The sequence below is a fragment of the Myxocyprinus asiaticus genome, chromosome 19, assembly GCF_019703515.2.
Source record: "Myxocyprinus asiaticus isolate MX2 ecotype Aquarium Trade chromosome 19, UBuf_Myxa_2, whole genome shotgun sequence".
Taxonomy (NCBI): Eukaryota; Metazoa; Chordata; class Actinopteri; order Cypriniformes; family Catostomidae; genus Myxocyprinus; species Myxocyprinus asiaticus.
Genome location: NC_059362.1, coordinates 26,387,282 through 26,414,243, shown reverse-complemented (window position 1 = coordinate 26,414,243; position 26,962 = coordinate 26,387,282). Strand labels below are relative to the sequence as shown.

Here is a 26,962-nt window from a genome sequence, read left to right as displayed (position 1 = left end):
GGTCAGTGTTACACCTACTGCCCTCATATGAACCAGTCCCAACAGGGTGAAAAGAATACTGAATATATTGTAGAATCAATATAAATGTTATCTGATGGTGTTAAAGTAACAAGAAAATCTTAAAGAAATTAACTTAAGAAATCTAATTCACTCAAGGCTAGTCGGAGACTTTGGTAATTAGTAAACACGTGTGTGAGGTGTTTGTATTTCGACTTTAATCATTGCTCTCCACACAAAGCCTACAAGTGACCTCTGTATTTCATAAGATATCGCCTATTTTGCAAATGGAGTTAAAGGTCGAATAGCTGTTACAGAGGTTTAAAGTAATCAGTAAAGATGCCTTTTACACTCAGCCTTACAGGAGATGCTTACACTGATGTGAAAGACTCCTGGGTAACATTACATTAAGAGATTATGAGCCTTGTGACTACAATATCACATTAAAGAAATATTCCAGGTTCAGTACAAGTCAAGCTCAATCAATAGTATCTGTGGCATAGTATTGATTGATTGCCACAAAAAATAATTTAGACTTTCCCCTCATTTTCTTATATATATATATACACACACACACACACACACGTAAAAAAGCTGTGTTCCAGTGATGCACTTACAATGGAGGTGAATGGGGTCAATCCATAAACGTTAAAATACTCATTGTTTCAAACGAATAGCCACAAGAAATAAACTATATTCGTGTTAACATGATTTTACTTTGATAAAATCGCTTACCTTTTCTGTATAAAGTTATAGCCATTTTTACAACTTCCTTGTCATGACGATGTAATGTAAACAAACCATAAAAAGACGATTTAAACAACTATACAGCTCAAAGTTTACACAAGTTTTAACAGAAGAATTAATTTGTGCTTTTATAAAATTACAAGCTTCCCATTTCTGCCTTTAAACCCTCAAAATTGGCCCCATTCATCTCCATTGTAAGTGCCTCACTGTAAACTCGTTTTTTTTTTTTCTTGTGGTAATCAACATTGTGCCACAAATGCTGTTGACTGAGCTTAACTTGTATTAAACCTGGAATATTCCTTTAAGAACCTGCATTTGTCTTTAAGTAGTTGACCAAATATTAGCATAATAGTAGCATTATTGTGTCATTAATAAAATGACTTTTACAGTATATTATTATAGATTGTTATATAATATAGTAAATGTCTAGAAATTCAAATCAGAAGTTTACATACACATTAGCCAAATACATTTAAACTCAGTTTTTCACAATTCCTGATATTTAATCATAGAAAACATTAATGTCTTAGGTTAGTTAGGATCACTATTTTAAGAATGTGAAATGTCAGAATAATAGTAGAGAGAATTATTTATTTCAGCTTTTCTTTCATCACATTCCCAGTGGGTCAGAAGTTTACATACACTGCGTTAGTATTTGGTAGCATTGCCTTTAACTTGTTTAACTTGGGTCAAACATTTTGGTTAGCCTTCCACAAGCTTCTCACAATAAGTTACTGGAATTTTGGCCCGTTCCTCCAGACAGAACTGGTGTAACTGAGTCAGGTTTGTAGGCCTCCTTGCTCGCACACGCTAAAATTTTCTATTGGATTGAGGTCAGGGCTTCGTGACGGCCTCTCCAATACCTTGACTTGTTGTCCTTAAGCCATTTTGCTACAACTTTGGAGGTATGCTTGTGGTCATTGTCCTTTTGGAAGACCCATTTGTGACCAAGCTTTAACTTCCTGACTGATGTATTGAGATGTTGCTTCAGTATATACACATTATTTTCCTTCCTCTTGATGCCATCTATTTTGTGAAATGCACCAGTCCCTCCTGCAGCAAAGCACCCCCACAACATGATGTTGCCACCCCCATGATTCACGTTTGGGACGTGTTCTTCGGCTTGCAAGCCTCACCATTTTTCCTCCAAACATAACGATGGTCATTATGGCCAAACAGTTCAATTTTTGTTTCATCAGACCAGAGGACATTTCTCCAAAAAGTAAGATCTTTGTCCCCATGTGCACTTGCAAACAGTAATCAGTCTTTATGGCAGTTTTGGAGCTGTGGCATCTTCCTTGCTGAGCAGCCATTCAGGTTATATCGATATAGGACTAGTTTTACTGTGGATATACAGTACCTGTTTCCTCCAGCATCTTCACAAGGTCCTTTGTTGTTGTTCTGGGATTGTTTTGCACTTTTCGCACCAAACTATGTTCATCTCTAGAAGACAGAATTCGTCTCCTTCTTGAGTGGTATGATGGCTGCGTCGTCCCATGGTGTTTTACTTGCATACTATTGTTTGTATAAATGAACGTGGTACCTTCAAGCGTTTGGAAATTGCTCCCATGGATGAACCAGTCTTGTGGAGGTCAAAAATTATTATTATTTTTTTTTTTCTTTTCTGAGGTCTTGACTGATTTCTTTTGATTTTCCCATGATGTCAAGCATAGAGGCACTGAGTTTGAAGGTAGGCCTTAAAATACATCCACAGGTACACCTCCAATTGACTCCAATTAGCCTATTAGAAGCTAATTGGCTAACTGCCTAAAGGCTTGACATAATTAAACAGTCTGGAATTTTCCAAACTGCTTAAAGGCACAGTTAACTTAGTTTATGTAAACTTCTGACCCACTGGAATTGTGAAATAGTCAATTAAAAGTTAAACAATCTGTCTGTAAACAGTTGTTGGAAAAATTACTCGTGGCATGCACAAAGTAGATGTCCTAAACAACTTGCCAAAACTATAGTTTGCTGTGCAGTTAATATGAAATCTGTGCAGTGGTTAAAATTTTTTTCATGACTTAAGTGTATGTAAACTTCTGACTTCAACTGTATATAGAAACATTATAATTTAGTTTATATAATCTTATTTTAAACTATGTAATATATATGTTTATAAATCTATGTATTTATACATTTTTCTGTTGAGCAACTTGTGCAATCTTTGACTTGAGGATCAAACTCAAAACTATAGCTAACAAGAATAGGCAAAATGATGCTCTCCTATCGATGTTTGATGCATGATCATTGATCTGACCAAAGAGAAATGAGTACAAAATAACTAAATTGTTTTAAGAGCATATCTGTGTAAGTTGACTGATTACACTTGTCTACATTCTGTGTGCTTTTCTGATTGTATTGGATGTTCTCATTTACAGTGAGATCATTCAGAGGAACCGAGAGGAGCTCAAAGCTATTGGAGAAACCCACCCAGGCATTAAACCAACATTGGCTGTTATACAGGTTTGGCCCAGTCACTTCAGTGTGTGTCTTGGTGTGTAATTGTGTGTCTCTTGGTATATGGATAAACTGAAAACTCAGAGAGCTGGTATGGTTTTTTTTTTTTTATTTTAATTTTTTACCATAGGCTGGTGAAGATGATAGTTTGCTGGAGATGAATAAGAAGATGGCTGGAAAGGTATTACTATTTATCTTCGCTGCTGTACAATATCCATCGCTGTTCCTTGTGCACTTCTTTTTGGTTACAATCATGCATTTTTAATAGTGATTTATTGTGTCCTGATTATGTGTTCACACAGATTGGCTTGAATGTGATGCAGATTTGTCTACCACGCCAGTGCACAGAGGAAGAGGTCAGCGATGCTGTGAAATCTGAACTTGCATATTGCATAGCTGCTTTGACTAAGTTCCCTTTGAATGCTTCTTCAGTTCTGACTCCGGAGCAGTTATAAACTCCTCTCTGTGATACAGGTGATAGAAGAGATCTTGAGGTTAAATGAGGATTCTCGTGTCCATGGTGTTTTTTTGCACCTTCCTTATTCCTGTCTCTCTGGAAGTGTCCGTAACGCCATCAAACCACAGAAAGATGTAGATGGGTAGGCTGCTCTCTTTGTATTTATTAGTGGTTGATACCCAATTTCTGTAGCGATTAACATCACTGAATCGTATGTGTTTTTATTATTGATATAGAATTTACAAATTTAATTGTAACATGAAGTCATATACAGTACCTGGGTAGAAACTGTATGTTTTTCACAAAAAGACACTCGGTCCTTCCTGTGTTTGTTTACGTGTTTGCAGAGTTTCTGATCTTAATATTGGGCATCTGGTGTTGGGGGATCAGAGAGAAGGCTTTGCCTCCCCTGTAGCTGGGGCTGTATTGGAGCTACTCACCAGGCATGGTGTGTATCTGTTTGCATTTCAGAATGTGTTATTTATTGTATAGACTGCTGAGGCAGTGTATTTCACAAATATTATATTATTGTAATATTTCCTCTGCATGTCTAACAACTAAATAATTTTATTTAAAATAATTAGTATTCGGTGGTCAAAACAAAAGTTTTAAAGCAGTGTTCAATGCTAATCATTGATATAGCTGGAAATTGTTTAATAGTTGCTAATAATTCTACACATATGAAGTTTTAAAAATAAAAAATATGAAGTTAATTATCTTTTAACTTGGCCATTTTTTTTGTAATTTTTTTTTTTAATTTAATATTTTTTATTGCCCAATGAAAATGTTAAAAAAAAAAAAGCAAAAAAAAAAAAAAGCAATACAATAGGTGAAGTGCCCCAGTCCTGTTGTATTAATATTAGCACTTTTGTAACATCCATCTTCAGATGCCCCACTGGTTGGCAAGATGGCAGTGCTGTTGGGTTTGGAGGGTCCCCTGAAGGTGGCTCTTCAGTTTTTATTGCAAAACAATGGTATGATGGTGCAGACCTGTCAGTGGACCTCAGAAGACCTGCAAAAACAGGTATATCAGCAAATTAACTGCAGAATGCATCTTCCTTTAGAAAGACAGGTGGAAGAGGGATTTTTCGGGGCATGTTTTAGGAATAGTTTATTTACCCCAGCAGAGGGCAGTGCTGTTTTATTTCTGTAATGAGATCTGGGTAAATCATGTGTTGTGTGCTTAATGTCATTATTGAGGTTGACTGGAACCCTTATTTGTTGTATGGCAGGGCTAATTAAATGTGATGCACTCTATCTTTTTCTGTAGGTCGTGAATTCAGATGTGGTGGTATTGTTGGAGTCAGGGCACAAGGGTCTCACTCCCACCTGGTTAAGACCAGGGATGGCAGTAATCAACCTCGACTTGGCCCTAATGAGAGGTATATGTCTTTATTATGCTTGGTAGACACCATGAACAATTGATTATACATTGCTGAAACTCCTTGCTTGGGAGTTGCCATCTTGAGAATTGAAAGAACTGTTCTTTGTCAATTCTCACAACTATCCTAGATAAGCACGTGATTTCTCTGAAAACAATTAAGTCAGGCATGTGGCTCTCTTCACCTTTCACTTATGTGCCATTACCAAGAGACCATAATGGATATAGAGGCCCCTGTATTTCCTTCATAACCCACAGGCAGTCCATTAGCATGGGAAGTGGGAACATAAAAAGACACTGTTAATATTCTTAGATGCTCAGTCTGGTCCAACTTTTCATACATATGATCTTATTTCCTAGAAAACCTTGACAGTTGGGAGCACAGGGTTGAAGCTGAGTCTAGTGCAGGAGTTGGGGCTCTAAGTGCTGCTCTTAGAATGGAAGTGAGTGGCCTTCTGCTGTAATTTCTTCTTTCTATTCAAGTTTGAAGTATATTGTTGATTTTTAATAGTGGTTTAAAGGAATAGTTCACCCAAAAATGAAAAAAAATGAAATTGACTTGCTTTCTTCGAGGCAACACAAAATCCTGTCCACTCTTTTCCATATAATGAAAGTGAAAGGGAACTGAAGATGTCAAACTCCAAAATGACAAAACAAGCACCATAAAAGTATCAAAGGAGTTCAACTTGTGCGCTTTAAGTCCTCTGAAGACAGACAGTAACTTTCTGAGAAAAAGATTGAAATTTAAGTCTGTATTGTCTGATAATCTTGACTTCTGCCCTTGCTCTCTTTGGCACGTCTATGAGAGTTCATGAGACAAGAAGCAATGTCAGATTCATGAACATATGATTCTTTTGAGTCTGATATTTCAATGATTGGTTGATCCGTTTCGCAGAACAGGTCTGAAATGATTAGGCCTTTAATGTATGTTGTACAGACTGCTTTTGTGATACATTGATGGTGCTTTTGTGTCATTTTTGAAATTTGAAAGTTTCAGTCCCTATTCATTGTAATTGCAATGGAACTTACTTTCTTCTATGGAAGAAAGTAAGTCATACGGGTTTGGAACGAGTAGATGACAGAATTTTCATTTTTATGTGTACTACTACTTGATGTGATTTGCCATCAGGTTTCAAACTTCTTCCAAAGTTGCTATGACAAGAACGATTTTCAAGAAGGAATTTCTAAGCTATATATAAATGTTAGCCTTCCCAAATTACAGTTAGTCCAGTGTCCTAGCAACATTTTTAAACGATGTAGCAACTGTTTGAATTATGAAATGTTTGCTGAGATGTGTGTCTTTGTGGCTGTGTTATTGTCATCTATCAGAATGTGGTAAAGAGCAGTACAAGGTGGATAAAGGAACAGCAGTACCAGCAATGGAGGCTCCGTCCACTAAAGCTCCAACCACTGTCACCTGTGCCCAGGTATGAACCTGTTTTGCCTTGCCCTTTACACAGTGATCCATACCCATTAGAAACTCAGACATTTGCTAGTTCATTTGGATTAAACTAATCATTTGAATTGTCTAACTCATCCATTGTGTTAAAGATGTGTCTCTCTTTCTTTCTGTTTTGATGTTTCTTTAACCAGTGATATTGAGATCTCCAGAGCACAGGCTCCCAAACCCATATCCCAGCTGGCTGAGGAGATTGGGCTGCTTCCGGAGGAGCTGGAGGCATATGGCAGGACTAAAGCAAAGGTCCATCTGTCGCTCTACAACCGCCTCCAGCATCAGCCTGATGGCAAATATGTCCTAGTGGCTGGGTGCGCCATCTTTCTTTACCAATCCTGACACAACATGTAGTTTAATTAATGGGTATTAATACTTCAAAGGCGAAGCGTGCTATTTCTGCACCAACAAAATAATGACTGATTTCAAACAGGATTAACCAAACAATGTCATTGGTCAGACAAACAGATAATCCCACCCCCAAACTCACACCATTGGCTGAGCCATTGTTGATGTGTTGGGCTGGTTGGGTTTCTCAGACAAACAGAACAATGGTAATTTTTTTTCACTCTTCAGGAAAATCAACGTATACTGTAAATGCTTTACTTACAGATAAAGTTAAAAATATCTGCATATTAAGATGGGAAAGGTGTTTTAGCATAAAAAATAATTCACAATTCATTAAAGCTGAAGTATGTAATTTCTGCGACACTAGCGCCTAAAGGTCTGCAACTGCAACCTGACCCAGGCCCGACAGGGCCAGAGAATCCGGAGGGTTTTGGGCCAGGTTCGGGTCAGTTTTCAAATACGACTTTGGGTTCAGGTCGGGTTCGGGTTTGTAATTAATGAAAAAATAAACAGGCTTACCGAACTTGTATCATGCATGTGCTCTCACTCACGCTCGAACGGACAAGTTAGGGGCCGTTCACACTGAATGTGTTTTTGCGCGTGTCTGTTCTGTTTCCCGTTGTTTAAGCTCTTGCTGTGGACGAATGTCTTTGACATTTGCACCTCGTCTCACTTTTTCTTTAGCGTCTCATGCAGGACCGGCATTGTTTGAACACCATGTCATGTTAAAAAGAACTTCAAATTGTCAAAAACGCATGTTGAGACACCTACGCTCTGGTTCATTCTTTGCACTGCATCTAGATTGTTTTCAGCGCAGTTGTCACAAAGATTCAACATTCTAAACAAGTTCAGGTTGCATAGAGGGGACTGTTGCATTGTTTCATATTATTCCAGATTGTTCTGCACCAGGTGAAGTTTCAGCGCATAAACGGTAAGGCAATGCTATTTTCCCTTCTGCTCTAGTGTCCTAAGGGGCTGCCGTGCCTTGGTAAAACTGTGTATGTTTACGGTTTCAGTAATGTTACAAATGTTACCTATATGCTTACGTGAAATATAGCCTATTGCAACAGTATATGAGATGAAATTAGATAGTAATTAGATGGTAAGCAATTTCAGGTTCGGGCTTAAAATCTGACGGTATCTTTTGAGCCAGGTAGGTTTCATTTTAAGGCCCGTGTAGACCTCTACTAGCGCCACCAAACAGAATTGCAAAAATAAACTTTTTCACAACAGCTTTCTGAATACGCCCCCTGTCAGCCGTTGGTCAGACTAAGATAACTTCCGCCCCCAACTCACACCATTGTTTAAATAACGGGTCTAAATGGGTCGTTCACAACAAACAAAGCAGTGTTTACAGTTTTCAAGAAAATTAACCCATGAATGGCTTACTAATAGCTGTCTGCATATTATGCTGTGATAGGAGAAAGTATATTAACAGAAAAAGTTACAAGCTTTATTAAAACTTTTTATTGAACATAAACTATTATATAACTGGCTTGCACATAATCTGTATTGGCTGTTCAATTGTTTCTCAGCGGTGATTTATTCTGTAAATGACATAAATAAAATGAAGAAAAGCATTGGAAGCTCTTCCAGTTAATGACCAAGATGGAGTAGCGTCCATCATTTTTGTATTGCGAAATATTAAATGAGAAATATAATGAAACATTTGGGGTTACTGTTAAACTAATGTGCAGATTTTTTCAGGTGAATGTTTTTGTGTGTGTGCGTTTTTACTCTGCCTCTAAATTCCTAGAGAGAGTGATTGGTGGGCCAAGGGATCTTATCTGGTGCTGGCTCTCGAGCCCACCAGGAGCCTCCTTTTCATCCTTGTGTGTGAAGCGTAGCTCGGTCAGCTCCGATCGGGGGCCTAGGGGCTCTTTCATGTGAGTGGAGAATGAGCAGACCCCAGGCTTTATCAGTGGCCCCTTCCTGCTCCCCTAACTCTCTTTTATTTAAGTTCAGCTCTTTGTTCTGCCTACAAATGCTGTGAAGCAGCACTGCCCTCCCCACCCAACCCACTCAATTACTGTCAGCCACTGGCATGCCTTTACTGCGCTGCCAAAGAGCAGATCCGCACAAAGACATAGAGAGGGGGGGAGAGGGAGGATGCTGATGGGGTTGTCTGGAGACTGAAATAGTGAGATCAGAGGGAAAAAGAAAAGAGAGAAAGGAAGAATGATGAATAAATGTTGAGTCACAAAACTCTCCTGTTGTTGTATCCTGTTGGATGTGGGAAAGACTGTGTACTAGGGCTGGTTGTCAGAAACTACGTCATGATACAATACATTTTGTGATACATTTGTCTCAATTACATTGCGATGCATGATGAGATCATAATTGGATTGTCATTGAAATTGTACCAAATGCATGAGAGATCCAATTTGTCAGAGAGAGAGAGAGTGAACCCACAGGCTCTTTCAATCTCTCTCACTCAATGCACTTCATTTTTGTATTTAAACTCCATTTTGTTGTTTTCAAAAGGAGAAATAAACACCCAAAATACAGGTTCCACAACAAAATTCCTCTCGTATCAGTAAGACATTATTGTGTGAGTCACATTTTAACACATTTCTCATTGTTTTAATCTGAATGTCACCAACAACACAAATAGTCACCACTTCACTGTGGTTCAGTACGATACCTAGAATCGGTTTTAGAGTTTTTATTAAAATTGGATCTTAAAAATCAAACAAACAGTAATAAAACGTCTATAACCACAGCAAAAAAGCAGTATCAGCGTTTACGCTTATTAAAACAACCTGCTTCTTCATTAACTGAACTATAGGAAATATGAATAAACAATTAAATATTTAAGGGCTTGAAGTATCGACACAATCCCAGGTATGTGTATAAATTTGGGTCTGTGTTTTTCAGAATAACTCCCACTCCTCTGGGTGAAGGAAAGAGTACGGTGACCATAAGTCTGGTACAGGCCCTCTCCGCTCATCTTAAGCTCAACTCTTTTGCCTGTCTGCGACAGCCGTCCCAGGGCCCAACATTTGGAGTCAAAGGTGTGCGATTGCTAGATCTTGTACAACAAGGATAACAATGTCTGCTTAAATCAAACATGTATAAAATGGATGGTTGACCCAAAAATAAAAATTCTGTAATTTACTTACTCACCCTTAAATTGAACCAAACCTGCTTGACTTACTTTCTTCTGTGGAACACAGAAGTTCAGGCCACTTTCACTTTCTCAAGAGGTTATTGTGGTGCAACTTCACTCTCAAACAAGGCACATTGAAGTAGCAAATCAGTGTAGACAAGGTAAACCAGCAACATTTGTTGATCGGACAATGTACGCCTAAATTTTATAGCCTATATAAGGGTTAACAGGGACACAAGAACATAAACTTATGTAGACCTGGATAGGTGGAAACGCATCCATTTAAATAAAGTTTAGGTTCTCCAATCAACAAATGTTGCTTGTATACCTTTTCAATTTTAGTCTTCTTTATATTTCTTTCTGTTTGTCAGTTAGCTTCATTATTTTGTCTCCTTGCAGGAGGAGCGGCCGGTGGGGGATATGCACAGGTCATTCCGATGGAGGAGGTGAGAGAGTACAGACAGGCATTCTGTCTCCCACTATCGCAAAACCCTTTTGCTCCATTTGCCACAACTGTATCTAACTGTTGAAAACACTTAAAGGGATAGTTCACCCAAAAATGAAAATTCTCTCATAATTTACTCACCCTAATGCCATCCCAGATGTGAATGACTTTCTTTTTTCTGCAGAACACAAAAGAAGATTTTTAGAAGAATATTTCAGCTCTGTAGGTCCATACAATGCAAGTGAACTTTCCCATTCTGAAAGTGAAAGTGGAGATCTATAGCAAAAAATGATTTAAATATTGATCTGTTTCTCGCACACACCTATCATATTGCTTCTAAAGATGTAGATTTTTATAGTTTTATAGATTACTTTTATGCTGTCTTTATGTGATTTTTGGAGCTTGAAAGGTGTGGTCACAATTCACTTGCATTGTATGGACCGACAGAGTTGAGATATTTTTCTAAAAGTCTTCGTTTGTGTTCTGCAGAGGAAAGAAAGTCATACGCATCTGGGATGGCACGAGGGTAAGTAAATTATGAGAAATGTTTGGGTGAACTACCCCTTTAAATCTCACACTGCCATCAATACTAAAGTAAAATAAGGCATTGGTATGTACAAGGTATGTGTGTGTCTTTCTTTGTCTTTTTTCTGTCAGTTTAATCTCCACCTCACAGGTGATATTCACGCTATAACTGCAGCCAATAATCTAGTAGCAGCAGCTATTGATGCCCGCATTTTCCATGAAGCTACCCAATCAGACAAGGTAAACAATTGCAATTATACATTTTCTATTGTATTTTCTGTGATTTCGCACAGGACATTTTTCTGGGATTTCACGTTGTGGTCTTTCAGTCTTTCAGGAATGTAATTGAAGGAATGTTCTGGGTTCAGTATCAGTTACCATGCTGTTGATTACCACAGAAGAAAACTTGGACTTGTCCCTCTGTTTGTAAAAACAAGCAAAAATCTTCTTCCTTCGGATGAGACGTTAAACCGAGGTCCTGACTCTCTATGGTCATTAAAAATCCCAGGACACTTCTCGAAAAGAGTAGGTGTGTAACCCCGGTGTCCTGGCCAAATTCCCCCCAATGGCCATTATCAATCTTGGCTTCCTAATAATCCCCATTCATTAATTGGCTCTATCACTCCACTCTCTCCTCTCCACCAATAGCTGGTGTGTGGTGAGCGTACTGGCGCACTGTGGCTGCCGTTGCATCGTCCAGGTGGATGCTGCACACTGGTGGTGGTTGAGGAGAGTTCCCTTGTTCACTGTGTAAAGCACTTTGAGTGTAGTGTCAGAAAAGTGCTATATAAATGTAACGTTCATTCTTAAAATATCCACAAACATTTCTACTTTTCTAGGTCACTAATATGACTATTTATCTAATGATAGATAGATTGATAGATAATTTATTTGTCCTCAAAGAGGAAATAGAAAGCATAAACACAACAACGCCATACATATTAACCATCAAAACAATCACAAACATAGAGAAAAAAATAAAAAAACAAGATCATACAACGAATGCCAGAGCATAAGATGGCATCACAATGGCAGATTACCTATGTGTTTAAAGCTCGTATAGCCATAGGAACAAAACTCCTACCGTAGCTGGCCTTTCTGCACATGGGTAGTCTATACCTGTGGCCAGAATGGAGGAGGATGAAATACTGATAAAGTGGATGGTCTGGATCATTTAAAATTTTATGTGCCTTTCGGAGCGTATATGAAATGACACAGTCCGATAAATTAGGGCTAGGAATACCAATAATTTTTCTTGCTAAATTAGTTATCTTCAAGAGTTTGTTCTTATTGGTAACTGTTAGCATATGAAAGAAACAAATGGCACCATACATAAGAACTGGCTCAATAATACTTCGATACAGAAGAAGAAGAAGAAGAAGACGACTAGGCTGAACAGACAGATGTTTAAGTTTACGAATAACTGTAAGTCTCTGTTGACAGCACTTGTAAATACCTAGAGTGTGCTGATTGAAGTTGAGATGTTTATCCAATGTAATGGCAGGATATCTGAAATCCTCCACCCTTTCAACCATCTCTCCGTTAATGATAATACTGGAAGGATGGATCAATGATTTGGAAGAGCTAAAAACCAGTTCCTTAGTCTTTGAGATATTAAGGTGGAGAAAGTTATCATCACACCATGTACTAAAATATGCTAAAGAGCATTGATAGTCCAAAAAAGAATCATTGTCCTTATTAAACAGTGCAAGAATGGCAGTATCATCTGCATATTTAAAGTAATGAGTGGTGGCAACTGGACTTTGACAGTCATTTGTATAGAGAATATAAAGAAATGGGCTTAGTATACACCCCTGAGGGGCGCCAGTGTTGAGAACAATAATGGGCGATAATGCATTGTCCACCTTTACCACTTGTGGTCTATTAGAAAGGAAATTATAAATCCAATATACTAGAGGTGATGGAACTTGCAGACACTGTAGTTTCTTGATTACCTGATGACGCTGAATTGAATTAAAGGCGGAGCTAAAGTCAATAAAAAGAAGTCTGGCATGATTTCCAGGGATATCCAGGTGTTGAAGTAAACAGTGCAAGAGACAAGCCACTACATCCTCTGTACCTCTCTTCCACTTATATGCAAATAGGAGACAGTACAAAAATGGTAGAACATATGGAAGCATAATATTTTGAACCATTTTCTCAAAGCATTTCATTATAATAGAGGTTAACGATACCGGCCTGTAGTGATTTAACTCTGTTAGATGAGTTTTTTTGGGAACAGGAGTAACAACTGATGTTTTCCATATGACTGGTATTGTTGAAGTACGAAGTGATCGAAAGAAAAGTGAATGAAGAATGGGGGTTAATTCCAGGGCGCAGTTTTTCCAAGACCCGTCCTGGAATTCCATCTGGCCCGGGAGCCTTATTCGGTTTACACATAATAAACTGGAAATTGACATCCTGCTTAGTTAGAAGGGACTCATAATCCAACTCTTGAGAAGGCAAAGAATCCAAAAGACTATCACAGCCTGCTGAAAAATCAGAGGTATCAAACCGGGCATAAAAATTATTAAGATTAACAGCAAAGGTGGTGGGATCTAATACAGAAATAGTCTGTTTAACGGCTTGTCCAGTAAGAGACCTGACTCGCTGAAAAGCCTGTTTGGTGTCCATATTTGCAAAGTCCTGCTCCAGTTTGTTTTTATACTTCTTTTTAGCTTTAAAGATTTCATTTTTGATGTCCTGATTTATAATTTTTAGACCAGTAAAGTCCTTCTGCCTAAAGGCAAGTTTTCTCTTGTGGAAAATATATTTTATCGATGAGCTGATCCATGGTTTTGAATTTGGGTATGTGCTGATAGTCTTTACCGGTATCAAGAAATCCATACAGAATTTAATGTAATCGGTAATAACTGAAATCTGCTCATCAAGCTCTCCCTCAAAAACTTCCCAGTCTGTACATGCAAAGCGGCCATGAAGGCATGCAATAGCATCCTCCGACCACTGAGGGATGCTGTGTATTACCGGTCTGCGTTGTTTCAGCTGTTGTTTGTAAACAGGAAGTAAATGGATAACATTATGAGGGATTACCTCAATGTACATCATTTTTAAAAGTCAAACGTACTATTCATTCCTTTTGTCAAACTCTGTTTATTGGGGGGGAAAAAATAGTGCACCTTTAAATTGTATTTAACCCTGAACATTCATCAAATGCATGAAAAGTAATTGCCAATGATAATGATATTTTCCTCTGCTGCTTAGCTCACACAGCATAACAGGACAAAACAAGACAAAACTTGTCTTTTACTGCAGATAAAGTTCTTAATAAAGATGAGAAGTTTGCAAGATTGTGCAATATACAGTATATTAACATAAGATAAGAACATACAGTACTGTGCAAAACATTCAGGCACTGGTGAAAAATGTCATACAAAGTCCAGTAAACATAAAAAAGCTAAATCAATATTTGGTGTGACCAACTTTGCCTTCAAAACAGCACCAATTCTCCTAGGTACACCTGGACACCGTTTTCTTGGTTGTTGGCAGATAGGATGTTTCAAGCTTCTTGGAGAATTTGCAACAGTTGTTCTATCTATTTAGTATGTCTCAATTGCTTCTGTCTCTTTATGTAATCCCAGACTGACAAGATGTTCAGTAAGAGGTCTGTGGGGGACTTACTATCTGTTGTAGGGCTCCCTGTTCTTCTATTCTAATCTATTCTATTTACAAATGTAATGTTTGGTAGTCTAAAATTTAAATTTCATATTGACACACTAAAGCTGTAGATATACATAACTATCTTAAGATAAATGTTTTTATGAAACATCTTATGTGCCTAAGACTTTTGCACAGTACTGTATTTTTCCTTGCAATTCCTTGCAGCACTTGGTGCCCAAGTTAGAAAATAAGAGGAAAATAGTAGTTAAGATTTTATTCTTAAGAATGATTCATGAATTCAGCACCAGAAGGGTAATCACTGTCATGTGAATAATAGAGAGAGAGAGAGAGTGTTTATTTTAAGTTGTTTAGTCCCTCGCATCTCCATCCCAAACTACTGCAGTAATTCTTCTTCGTAATCACTGCACACATTCACACATATTTGTCACTTCCTTATGCTTTAAAACTTCTCATTGTTTTTTCTGTACCTTCTAGGCACTGTACAACAGGCTAGTGCCATCTGTCAATGGTGTAAGACACTTCTCTCCTATACAGCTGGCTCGCCTACAGGTTAGTCTGTGAACTTGGCCCTGCCTCCACCTGTTAGAGTTATAGTCAAAGAAATAAGGTTGCAATACATCAGGTCACCAACAGGGGTCCTCATGAAGCTATTGTGAAACCAGATTCTTTATTAAGAGGCAGTAATTCACAGCAAGTCTCAGATGTTCACAAGTTACAGTTTTTCTCTTTCTGTTTAAGTAAACCAGTCAAGTGTTACGTTATGTTTGCGGTAACACAGATAAGCTGAAATCCTCTAAACACAAAAACTGTTTATGTTTGCTCAGAGACAGCTTGGGTTGAGTTGCATTTGGAGAGGCAAAGCTGATAAGTTTGAAGAGTTGATAGGGAGAGACGGCCAAAGATTTAGAGAGTGATTTAATTTAATTACAGTTTGAAAAGCATTTATGACCATGCAGGGACCTCAAATTGCTAAATATTTGCAATTTAGGGAAAATCTCCTGAATTGTTTATCCGAGCCAATGCCAAAATGTACTTCAGGTTTTTTTACCCAGTAAATTTGATGTGAATTATCTTATGTTTTGTCCATTTTTAGGGGGTGTAATAGTCAATGCACTTGTGTTTGTCTCACTTTTGTTCTCAGCGTCTTGGAATAAACAAATATGACCCCAGTGACCTTACATCACAAGAGGTCAGCTCATTTGTCCGTCTTGACCTTGACCCTGAAAATGTCACATGGCAGAGAGGTAGGTAGTGCAATCTGTATTGCAGTACTGTTGTTCTTTTGAGAACTGGCTTGCCTGCCCTTTATACCTGATTGGTCACAGATGGCTTTAGATTGCACATAGTGTTGGAAGATTGTGGTTCTGGTTTAATACAATGCATAAGATACTGTACTTGGGCATCATATTGAAACTGAAGCATATTAAAGGACTCTATGGCCCTGTTTACACCTGCCCTGTGTCTGAAATCGCGATTTGTCAGAGTATGTGCAGCGTTTGATAAAGGACGCACTTTATAGACCAGTAAAAAAATTACATTCTTTAGGTATGCAGGTGAGTAGTATGAATACATTCTGGACATACTTTATCCGTGAATCTGGGCATTGTCCCATGATGCAAATACAGTATATAATGTAGTAACAACAACTGCGAAAATAATCTACTCTGGTTTTGTTGAAAAAAAAAGCACAATTTAACCACAAGGAACAACTTTCTTGGTATAGATAGCGCTTACAGTTGAAAAGAGCCAGCTAAATCGTGGTTCTTCGCCTTTTTTGTTATCCAGTGTTTTGAAGATGTCTTCTCAGCTCCTGAGGCATTATGGGATAGTACAGTCTCCAGTGGATGCACACTTCAGAATCGCGCCATATGTATTAGGTCATCTGGGTATTATTTTGTTTACTCTTTTATGAATACTAAGGATTTGGACATCCTACTACATTGGCATACTGTATAATAGTTAGGCTTGGGATCAATGCCTTTTATCAGTTGAAAATAGGGCTACTCATTGCACAATAGTCTTTGTCTTTTCTAACATATTTCAAAACTTAAATTAAAGGGAGTTGACGGATGACATGGTGGATGACATGGCGTGTTTAAAAATTCTATAGCTCCACAGAGTGCAACTGGCATTGTTTTCAATTCAACCCAAATCATTATCAAAGGACAAAGTTTATTAACTCTAGCCATCACTGGATGATATATTGTGTATATGTATCTTTCATAGAGCCTACACAGTCAAACAAGGCAAAGAAAGTGCAAAAAAAAAAAAAAAAAAAAAGAGGTGAAAAATCTGTAGGTGTGACATCCCTGACCAAAATAGAGCTGTTTCATGTCAGTTAGTGGGACACTGTCTTAAACTAGGCATGACATAAGACGTGTTAAGATACTTAAGTAAACACACACCTAAAAAGGTGCAAGTTATGTCCAGGAAAATAAATATAACTGCACAACTCAAAATACTGGCTCATTTATTTACCAACATTTCAGCTATGAGCCTTTTTCAAGGTACATGCACCTTATACCTTGTACCTACATGTACCTTAAAAAAGGCTCATAGCCGAAACGTTGGTAAATAAATGAGCCTGTATTTTTTCCCTCTGTAAACCATGTGTTTTTGCTTGTTACAATATAAGCCAACAAAAAAGCAATTTTTGTGAACTAGTCCCTCTTGAACGTATGCAATAACACCTCTCATTTACTCGTAGCACCTGCAAGGGGTGCCAAATGTAGACCTTCTGCGATCTGTTATGATGCAGTGCCGTCTGAGAGCTGCGAACACTGCAGGATGAGTTTCAGCTGGATCGGGGTGTCTCCCGTTTCTTTTGTGGCCTCCTAGGAACATCTGCCTTCAGTCCAACATTGAACATTAGGGAGATAGCTCTACAGTGACTGATGGAATATTTACTCTGTCGGTTCAAAAGTGCACACTAAGATGAGGAGCTTGGAAGATTTAGAACAGCTTTACATCTCTCCTGCTGTGAGGGAGTGTGGATCTGTCTGAAGAAAGATCTGACCGTCCTCACAACTATGTGACACTCATAAATGTAATGTTTAAACCATTAGGACTTCCCTTGGTCCATTATGGGAACATATCACTGTGAATAATTATCCTCGTGCCACGTCATCATGGTACTCCCTTGTTTATTAATCACTCTCCAGATTAAATATTTTGGATGTACGTTACACAGTTGCTCATGTACACTATGCTCGCAGATAGATTAATTGATACAAACATACAAGAGGGAAATGGGAGACCCTTGTTGTAATTCTGACATGTTTAAAATGAGGCTTAATTGTTTTGCATATGTATGAGAAAACACCAGGAGGGTTTGAATTCTTTCTCAACTTCCTGGCCCTTTGAGTTGTGTGTTTGTCTCACACTGCCCCCTCCCACATTCAACTTGGCTGCAAAAAAACAGGAATGCAAGATGTCTTTGAGGAATGCATGCTTCTTGCAAGGTTATGGTTTATTTTGGCATACAGCACTGTGGGTCTATTTAGGTCATTCATTTTGTGAGATTCATTAGATTGCCTCATTCATCTCCTGAGCCATGACAGCAAGATCTGCAGAATCTATCCAGCTTGCAGCATTTGGCATCCAGCTGAGCTCCTTCCCTCCATCTCTTGTATTCAAACACCAACTGTATGCATTGCTGCTGTGTTTGAACAGACAGCACAAGTCAGCCAATGTGATGTTATTGCAACCTGGTGAAAATGTTGAATTAATCAAGAAAACTCCTAAAGAAAGAAGAACTAAAATGTTTCAGTTACCATAAGTGGCCAGGTTAAGGTATAAAGTCTTTGCCTCAGGAAAGTGCTGCAAAAATTTCCTTTTGATACTCCATTCTCATTTCAATCTTAATGAGTTGTGCTTTCTTATTTCTCAATAGTTGTTGATACCAATGACCGATTCCTGCGAAAGATCACCATTGGCCAGGCTAACACAGAAAAAGGCTATGCTCGCCAGGTACATGCTTTATACATCTAGTTTAACCCTTTAAGCTCTGAGGGTGTTTTTTTTTTTTTTCTGTTTCAGTGGCATGCCCACAATTAAAGGCTTATAACTCTACAAAAAAGAAACTGCTGGGTGGAAAAAACAAAAAAAAACACTTTAGCCAAAAATGTACTTTTTTCTTATTTTTCTGATTTGACATTTCAGTGTATATAAGGTAGCTCCCAAACATGTCACCTGTAAATGAGTAAAAGATTTGGTTGATACGACAAAGCAATCAAAAGTTATAGCATTACACAATTATTTATCCTGGTTGCCAAAAGCCTCTCCAAACAAATAAAACATAATAATTGGACATTGTGCATAATTAAGTATGCAAATACAATGACTGAAGGTATGCGCACTCTCCAGAGCATGCAGGCATGAGTAACAAGATCTCATTCAGTTCCATTCTGTGTCATTTGAGCCATCATTGAGTCTGTATCATGTACTTGGTGCCATCTCCTGGTGGTCATATGCAATTAGAGTGAACGATCCTCTCTGCCCATATTTGGACTTCCACCGCTGGTTGCATCGATCTGAATCCTAATATTATTGCTTTAGCGTTCGATGACGCTGGGCAACATACTACATCATTTCAGATTAATTATCTGATCCAGGAAAGCTAATGTGTTTTTAGCCAGATAGCACGTTATGTTTGCACATTGTGCTTCGAGTGGATTATCTAATGATCCATGCATCCAATTACATTGTGTGATGGCTAGTTTTAATGGAAATACCCTCTTCTAAGTAATGGTATGTGATATTTTTTGTTCTGTTTGTTTTGTGAATGTATAAGCGAAAAAATAACCTTTTTACATGTAACGTGTCAAAGATCAAAAATAATGTTATGAGATTAATGTTTAAAATCTAAAATTATGAATATAGAACTAAAATAATACAAATATGAAATTATACTTTTAAATATGAAACTACATTATAAAATATAATATGCTCCATCATGACAACAACAAAGTTTAAAGCTAATCTGATGCTGCATTTTGCACCAAAGCAGCATCAGAACTGCCTCTGATACTAGGGGTTGAGGTGGGTCAGAGCAGGCATAATTTAATCTGCCTTTTGTGGCATTGTGTCTTTACACAGAATTTTGAGAAGGCATGTAGCAGCCTGTAAAGATGAAAATAGTTTACCCAAAAATTAAAATAATTCCGTTATCATTTACTCTCCCCCAAACCTGTATGACTTTCTTTCTTCCGTGGAACCGAAAGGAGAGCAGAATGACAGCCAGTGTTACCATTCACTTTCATTGTATTGGAAAAGAGCAGCATCAACATTCTTTAGAATTTATATAGTATTGTTTAGAACCACATGAGGATGAGTAAATTAGGACAACATTATCATTTTTGGGTGAACAATTCTTTTAAAATATAAGTGGAATAACAATATAATTAAATGTGATATTTAGAAATTATTCTTGTTCCCTCTTTCACTTGTTTGAATATTTCCCTTAACTGGAAACTTTTAAGTCTGTGGTGTGTCAATGGCTGTCAGAAATAATGACTCCTAAACCAAATCAGGCAGATAACAGCATGCACCTCAATAGGAAACGGTCTAAGTAAAAGCAAATGTTTCAGTAAAAAAAAAAAGAGCGGTAAAAAAGGGCTATTGCTTGTGTATCAAACATTCTGAGCTGCCCAAGCATGCGCTTACATTAATCCCCCCTCTCCCACTGTACCAAAACCAATAAAATGTGCACCACAGCCCACAGCTTTTGTTTTCAGGATATACAGTATGCTATGTGTGTTTTAGACAGAGGTTATGAGTTTGTGTTTGAAATTGCCAAAGCGTTTGCACACAATGGTATCTCACCATTTTTCTTAAAGGTAAAGTGTGTAATTTTTTCAGTGTTAAAATACTTTCTTGTATCCTTGCTTAATATGCCTGCACACCTATAAATAAACAATTTGTAGGAAAAGTGTAAACACTGTGACTCTCTAGTGCTATAAAACATTTCTCTGTTTGTTTGAGCATCCCGACCAGCTCAACAACAGTGACCAACCAATGCCATAAATTGGCATGGGCCTGTCTGGTTGTGCGACCAATGGCAAAAGGTGGGAGTGTTTGGGAAATCTGTTTAAAAATGGTCATTATTTTTGCAGTTTTTGTTTAGTTTCGCTAGAGGCAAAGAAATCACACACTTCACCTTTCATTTCAAGTAAATTAAGCAATCCAAATCTATGAGTGTATACAAGCTCTCCTTTTAAAGAATTTAAAATGCTTAAAATCTCTGTAACTTGGCAAAAAAGCCTGAAACTATATAACACCCTTCATGCTTTGCAAACAGTCACTCAAGGTAGATCATCTCGGCAATTAGGATGCTGTAAATGCAGCTAAATGGCAAGTAATGATGACACAAGTGATGTGTGTTAAGCAGACTGTCTCTCATGATAGGGCATCTGGCCACCACTCTTCTGCTCCCAGCTGTTTTATTAGAGGAGTATTTATTAGCTGAGAGTTAAATAGGACAGCTGGAGTTGTCATGGACACATGTGGGAACAGTTTACTGTATATGATGAAGAACCAGAGTTGGCTGATATTTGAGAGTGTGTTGGAGAATAGGGAGGTGTGGATGGATGTGGTCTCTGTGACAAATCTCTCCACTGCCTGTGTCCTGACGACTCATTTTGATGGAAATCACCGAATTCATCACTGATATATTTGTGTTCTGGTCAGTATGTAATATCTTCTCTCTCATTTTTACAGACGCAATTTGATATAGCGGTGGCCAGTGAGATCATGGCCATCCTCGCGCTCACAGATGGACTGGCTGACATGAGGGCCAGACTTGGGCGTATGGTCGTGGGCAGCAGCAGAAACGGCCAGCCGGTTACTGCAGATGACTTGGTGTGTGTGTGTGTGTTTGTTTGTTTGTGTGTGTACATTTTAGCTATAGTTCATGGACACAGTTTTCCCTAAGAAGTAAGCTATATCTGACAAAACCTTCCTTTGGGGACATTCTGACATCCTTATTTAGAAAAGTGATTTTTTTATTTTTTTTTAAGCAGTTTTAAAAACTCATTTCAGCTTAAAGGGATAGTTCACCCAAAAATGACAATTCTTTCATCATTTACTCTCCCTCCCAGATGTGTATGACTTTCTTCTGCAGAATACAAATGAAAATTTTTAAAAGAATATTTCAGTTCTGAAGGTCCATACAATGCAAGTAAATGGTGACCAAAAAAAAAAAAAAAAAAAAAAAAATCACAAAGTCAGCATAAAAGTAATCCATAAGACTCCAGTGGTGAAATCTACAGTATGTCTTCTGAAGAGATGCAATCACTTTGGGTGAGAAACAGATCAGAATTTCTTTTGATCCTTTATTACTATAAAGCTCCACTTTCACTTTTAGAATGTGAAAGTGGAGATTTATTGTAAAAAAAATAAAAAATAAAGGCTTAGATATTGATCCGTTTCTCACCCACACTTATCATATCGCTTCTGAAGACATGGATTTGACCAATGGAGTTTTATAGATTACTTTTTGGCTGCCTTGGTGATTTTTGGAGCGTGAAAGGTCTGGTCACCATTCACTTGCATTGTATGGTCCTACAGAGCTAGAATATTCTTCATTTGTGTTTAGCTGAAGAAAAAGTCATACATATCTGGGATGGCATGAGGGAGAGTAAATGATGAGAATTTTTACAGTATTTTTAGGTGAACTATCGCTTTAAATACGTATGCAGAGACAATAAGTAACAAGCACAAAAACCTGCATCTTATTCACCAACCACCTGCAATCTAGTTTAAGCAGATATCAAATAATGATCAAATGAAAAAGAAGAGCACTATAACCTGGCACATATCCAGACATGCGGTGTAGTTAAGCACACTTTCGACTTAAGGAGATGATTCAGGTGTTTGAATCTCAGTAGTGAAGTGACGCTGTACAGTCCTGGCACAGTGTGTCAGATGGTAGTGGTCTGCTGCATCCTCCACATTATAGCTCTCAGAACAGGCCTGCACCGCACAAATTGTGTGGGTGCATTCGCACCATTGTCTGATCTGCATAATCCTTTTAGTGCAATGGGCGCCAAACCAGAGCAGACAGTGTCTGCAAATAAGCGCTGCTTTTACCGGGCACAATTCATTCTTAATGAAAACCCTTCTGTGGGTCTGTAACAAGATCAATGAAATAAGAAAAGAACAGCACACTGCTATAAATGCTCCCATGTAATTTAATATAATAGAAAAGACAATGTTTCGACTACTTGTGTCTTCATCAGGCAGTCACAAACATCAGGTATTGTGGGCCTATATAAATACTCACACCTGACAGTGGGTGTGGGCAGCAAACAATTATCCAATGAGGACATGCAAAAAGTCAATTATCCTATCTAAAACAATCAACAGTGACCAAAAAATAGAGATCATACAACACTACTAATAATACCAATCCTAAAAAGCTAAAATCACAGCATCAATAATGCATTACAAAGGCAAATGAAACTTAACAATTAACATTATAAGTAGATTGATAATATTCAAGCAAATTAAGTATAAACCAATAACAAAAACAAACATAAATATGATGGCTAAAAGTTACATGACACTTGAGCAAACTATGTGGCACATAGGTTCACAATTCATGATATTCAAGCAAGTAAAACATAAAAAAATAAAAAATAAAAAAACAATTCACAGAAAATGTTTTAAATCAAAATCTAAATTAAGTCCTTTTGGACAGAGGGTATTGAGTGTATATATAAAAAATGCCCCTCTCTGTAAGAGGAGTTTGTTGACATCACTTCCTCTTCTAGATATCTTAACCTGTTCAATCTCTGTGTATTGAAGAGTAGACAAATTATGCTTGAATTGATTAAAGTGAACAGAAATGGTTTTTCTTTTTTTTTTTTTTTGCATTTAGTCGGTTGTTGCTTTTATGTTCAGCAATATGTGTTTTTAAACTCTGTTGAGTTTTTCCAATGTAAGCCAACCCACACGGACACATTATCATATAAATGACATTTTTGGTAGTACATGAAATGACTCCTTTTATTTTTAGTTGTTTACCCGAATGAGGATGATTAAAAAAAAAGATATTTTTTTTGTGAAGTTACATTGGGCACATTGTCCACATCTATAGTTGCCGTCAGGGACAGGGAAACGAATATACCAGGCTTTCAGGAGATTGGTCAGCCCTAACAACAAAATTTTGTATATTGGCGCACGCTTATACACTATTCGTGGAGGATCCTTACAGAAACTATCCATTCCAGGATCAGAGTTATGAATATGCCAGTGTTTTCGTACAGTCTGTTCAAATTCTTTACCTAAAGGAGAATATTGAATTATACAGGACAAACAATTGTTTGTTGAGGCATTCATTTTGATCTGTATTTTCAAAAAGAGCAGAAGCCTTTTCAATCCAGCTATGTGCATAACCTCTTTCCTGAAATCTATGGGTTAGATCATTACATTAAGTTTCTTCAGAACTACAAATGCAACATCCTATTGAACTGACTAATAGGGTAGGGTGAAAACTATAACCATGTAAAATTGTGTTTATCGGTAGGTTTTCTATAAAGATCTGTTACTAATCTCTCCACATCCTTTATGAGGAGATCAAGAAAACAAACCTGAACATTATTGAAATTGATGGTAAATTTAAGATGTTCACTACTAGAGTTAAGTAATTGTTGAAATTCAATTAGTTCATTTTCAGTACCAGTCCATAAGAGGAAAATGTCATCAGTGTATCTACACCAGAGACTAATTTAGAGGGAAGGCTTTTAATGTAAGATTAAAAAAAAAAAAGAGTCAATGAAAGTAGATATTTTTTCAGTAAGAAAACCCATTCTTGCTATAATTGGTCTCCCTGGTGGTTTTAAAAAGTCTTTGTGTATCTTAGGTAATATGTATATCACTGGGGAAATTGGGAAATCGACTTTCAAAAATTGAAGTTCGTTCTTAGTGATGTCTCCCCTATCGAAAAAATACGATAACACTTCATGTATCTCTCTTTTGAATGAGACTGTTGGGTCAAAAGTTAATTTGCTATAAAAAGAAGAATTCTTCAATTGTCTACACATTTCTTGGTCATAGTAATTAGAATCCATCACATCTATTGATCCACCCGTATCAGCTGTTTTCACTACCAATGATTTGTCATTTTTTAATTCTAGTAGAACATTTCTTTTGAACTTTTGGCAGATTATTAAATGCTCTATATTCACGCTTACTTGACTTACCTGACTTACAGAAGGGTTTCGGTTTTTAGGTGGAATAAAAGTGGATTAACCTCAAAATTTGGGTCTTTGTGACGTAGAAGAACTGAAAATTGAGGGGCTCACAATGCTTGGTGAAGAAGAGGTGATATGGAGATTTTCATCACCAAGTGCAGTCTCTTTGAACAAAAATGTGTTTTTGACTCTGATGTTAATTCTTTTGTGTCTAAAATTAGTCTCTGGTGTAGATACATTGATAAAATTTTGTTGTTGGGGCTGACCAATCTCCTGAAAGCCTGGTATATTCGTTTCCCTGTCCCTGACGGCAACTATAGATGTGGACAATGTGCCCAATGTAACTTCACAAAAAAAAATCTTTTTTTTTTAGTCATCATCATTCAGGTAAACAACTAAAAATAAAAGGAGTCATTTCATGTACTACCAAAAATGTCATTTATATGATAATGTGTCCATGTGGGTTGGCTTACATTGGGAAAAATCAACAGAGTTTAAAAACACATATTGCTGAACATAGAAGCAACATTCGACTAAATGCAAAAAAAACATTTCTGTTCACTTTAATCAATTCAAGCATAATTTGTCTACTCTTCGATACACAGAGATTGAACAGGTTAAGATATCTAGAAGAGGAAGTGATGTCAACAAACTCCTCTTACAGAGAGGGGCATTTTTTATATATACACTCAATACCCTCTCTCCAAAAGGGCTTAATTTAGATTTTGATTTTAAAATTTTGATTTAAAGAACATTTTTTTTTATTTTATTTTTTTTATGTTTTACTTGCTTGAATATCATGAATTGTGAACCTATGTGCAACATATTGTTTTAGATAGGATAATTGACTTTTTGCATGTCCTCATTGGACTGTCAGGTGTGAGTATTTATATAGGCCCACAAAATCTGATGTTTTTGACTGGCTGACGAAGACCCAAGGTCGAAACGTCTCTTTTTATTATATTAACTAACATGGGAGCATTTATAGCAGTGTGCCTTTCTTTTCTTATTTCATGAATTTTGCCGTTTTTGATCGTGTATCTGCCTTAGTGTTTGAAAGTGTGCGTACTGCTTCTACTCTTCTGTATCGAGATCAAAACATTGCTCTGTTTGTTTGAGCTTGGGGCAGGATTATCTGTTTGTCCAACTAGTGCCAGACAGTGGGTGTGTTTAAGGAAACTTGTTTGAAACAATCTTTATTTTTGCAATTGCATTTCGTTACACTTTTGCTGCAGAAGTTACACACTTAGCATTCTAAGAATTAAAGCTGAAATGTTTTCTTTAAGTGTTAGGCTGTGTGTTAAGGTTTGTCTATAGTAATTATAAATGGCATGTCCATTTAGAAGGCTCTCTCTGTGTGTGTGTGTGTGTGTGTGTGTGTGTGTGTGTGTGTGTGTGTGTGTGTGTGTGTGTGCATTTGAGAAAGCTGTCAATGGAGTGACCGTTAATTACCATGAAGACATTTGATGCCTGCTTTAACTGACATATTTTGACATTTCTTTGCTGTTTCCATCTCTCAGGGTGTAACTGGGGCTTTGGCAGTCCTCATGAAAGATGCTGTCAAACCAACACTGATGCAGACACTGGAGGTGAGACCTCTTCCCTGTTCCTGTACCTCAAGTTCTTATCTTTTACACAGTCGCCCGTTTGTGTGGTATTTTTCTTGTACGTATTATAACTGTCCTGTCTTGATGGAAAATCCCAAACTTGATACTCTGAGTGTTGGTGAAGTGATAGGATATTAGAGAAGCATGAAACACAGAAAAGACACTCCAACATATGCACATCTGGTTTTGGTTTTGTCTCAGTGGGAGTGTGTCTCTCACTTTCGGAATATAACACCCAGAGCACCAAGAGAAGAACTGGAAATGAGAAATAGACAGTGGTGAAAAGCCTGATTGTTGGAATGCCTTTCATCTTTATAGCTTTTAAACATGCTAATGACTTATGATTGATGTTTGGTGTGTAGGGGCGTATTTTTATGTGTGTGAGATGCATAGGAGTTGCATGTTTTGAGAGAGGGGGACACAGAGTTGCTTTGTGAAACCTTTCCTGCCTGGTTTCCTGTTTCTCTTGTGTGGAGGAATCGTATCAGGACGGAACAGGCAGCAGAGGGTTGTGGGAATATGCTTTTGCATGGGGCTATATTATCCCTGCTGGGATTGGGATGTATGTGAGAACATCTGAATGAGAAGTATGTGTTCACGG

General features: G+C 37.5%; 1 protein-coding gene across 1 annotated transcript in view; it reads left to right on the top strand.

Moving 5' to 3' along the window:
- Positions 1-26,962, top strand: part of LOC127410335 (monofunctional C1-tetrahydrofolate synthase, mitochondrial-like) — a 67,799-nt gene that overhangs the window by 765 nt on the left and 40,072 nt on the right. Inside the window, exons 2-19 of the mRNA XM_051645537.1 lie at positions 3,126-3,210; positions 3,335-3,385; positions 3,507-3,560; positions 3,679-3,803; positions 4,009-4,109; positions 4,549-4,685; positions 4,932-5,043; positions 5,403-5,485; positions 6,372-6,469; positions 6,636-6,809; positions 9,721-9,857; positions 10,352-10,398; positions 11,055-11,162; positions 15,036-15,110; positions 15,703-15,805; positions 18,454-18,530; positions 21,279-21,419; positions 26,275-26,343. Of these exons, the coding sequence (XP_051501497.1) occupies positions 3,126-3,210; positions 3,335-3,385; positions 3,507-3,560; positions 3,679-3,803; positions 4,009-4,109; positions 4,549-4,685; positions 4,932-5,043; positions 5,403-5,485; positions 6,372-6,469; positions 6,636-6,809; positions 9,721-9,857; positions 10,352-10,398; positions 11,055-11,162; positions 15,036-15,110; positions 15,703-15,805; positions 18,454-18,530; positions 21,279-21,419; positions 26,275-26,343 (1,777 nt within the window). The remainder of the gene's footprint in view (positions 1-3,125; positions 3,211-3,334; positions 3,386-3,506; positions 3,561-3,678; positions 3,804-4,008; positions 4,110-4,548; positions 4,686-4,931; positions 5,044-5,402; positions 5,486-6,371; positions 6,470-6,635; positions 6,810-9,720; positions 9,858-10,351; positions 10,399-11,054; positions 11,163-15,035; positions 15,111-15,702; positions 15,806-18,453; positions 18,531-21,278; positions 21,420-26,274; positions 26,344-26,962) is intronic.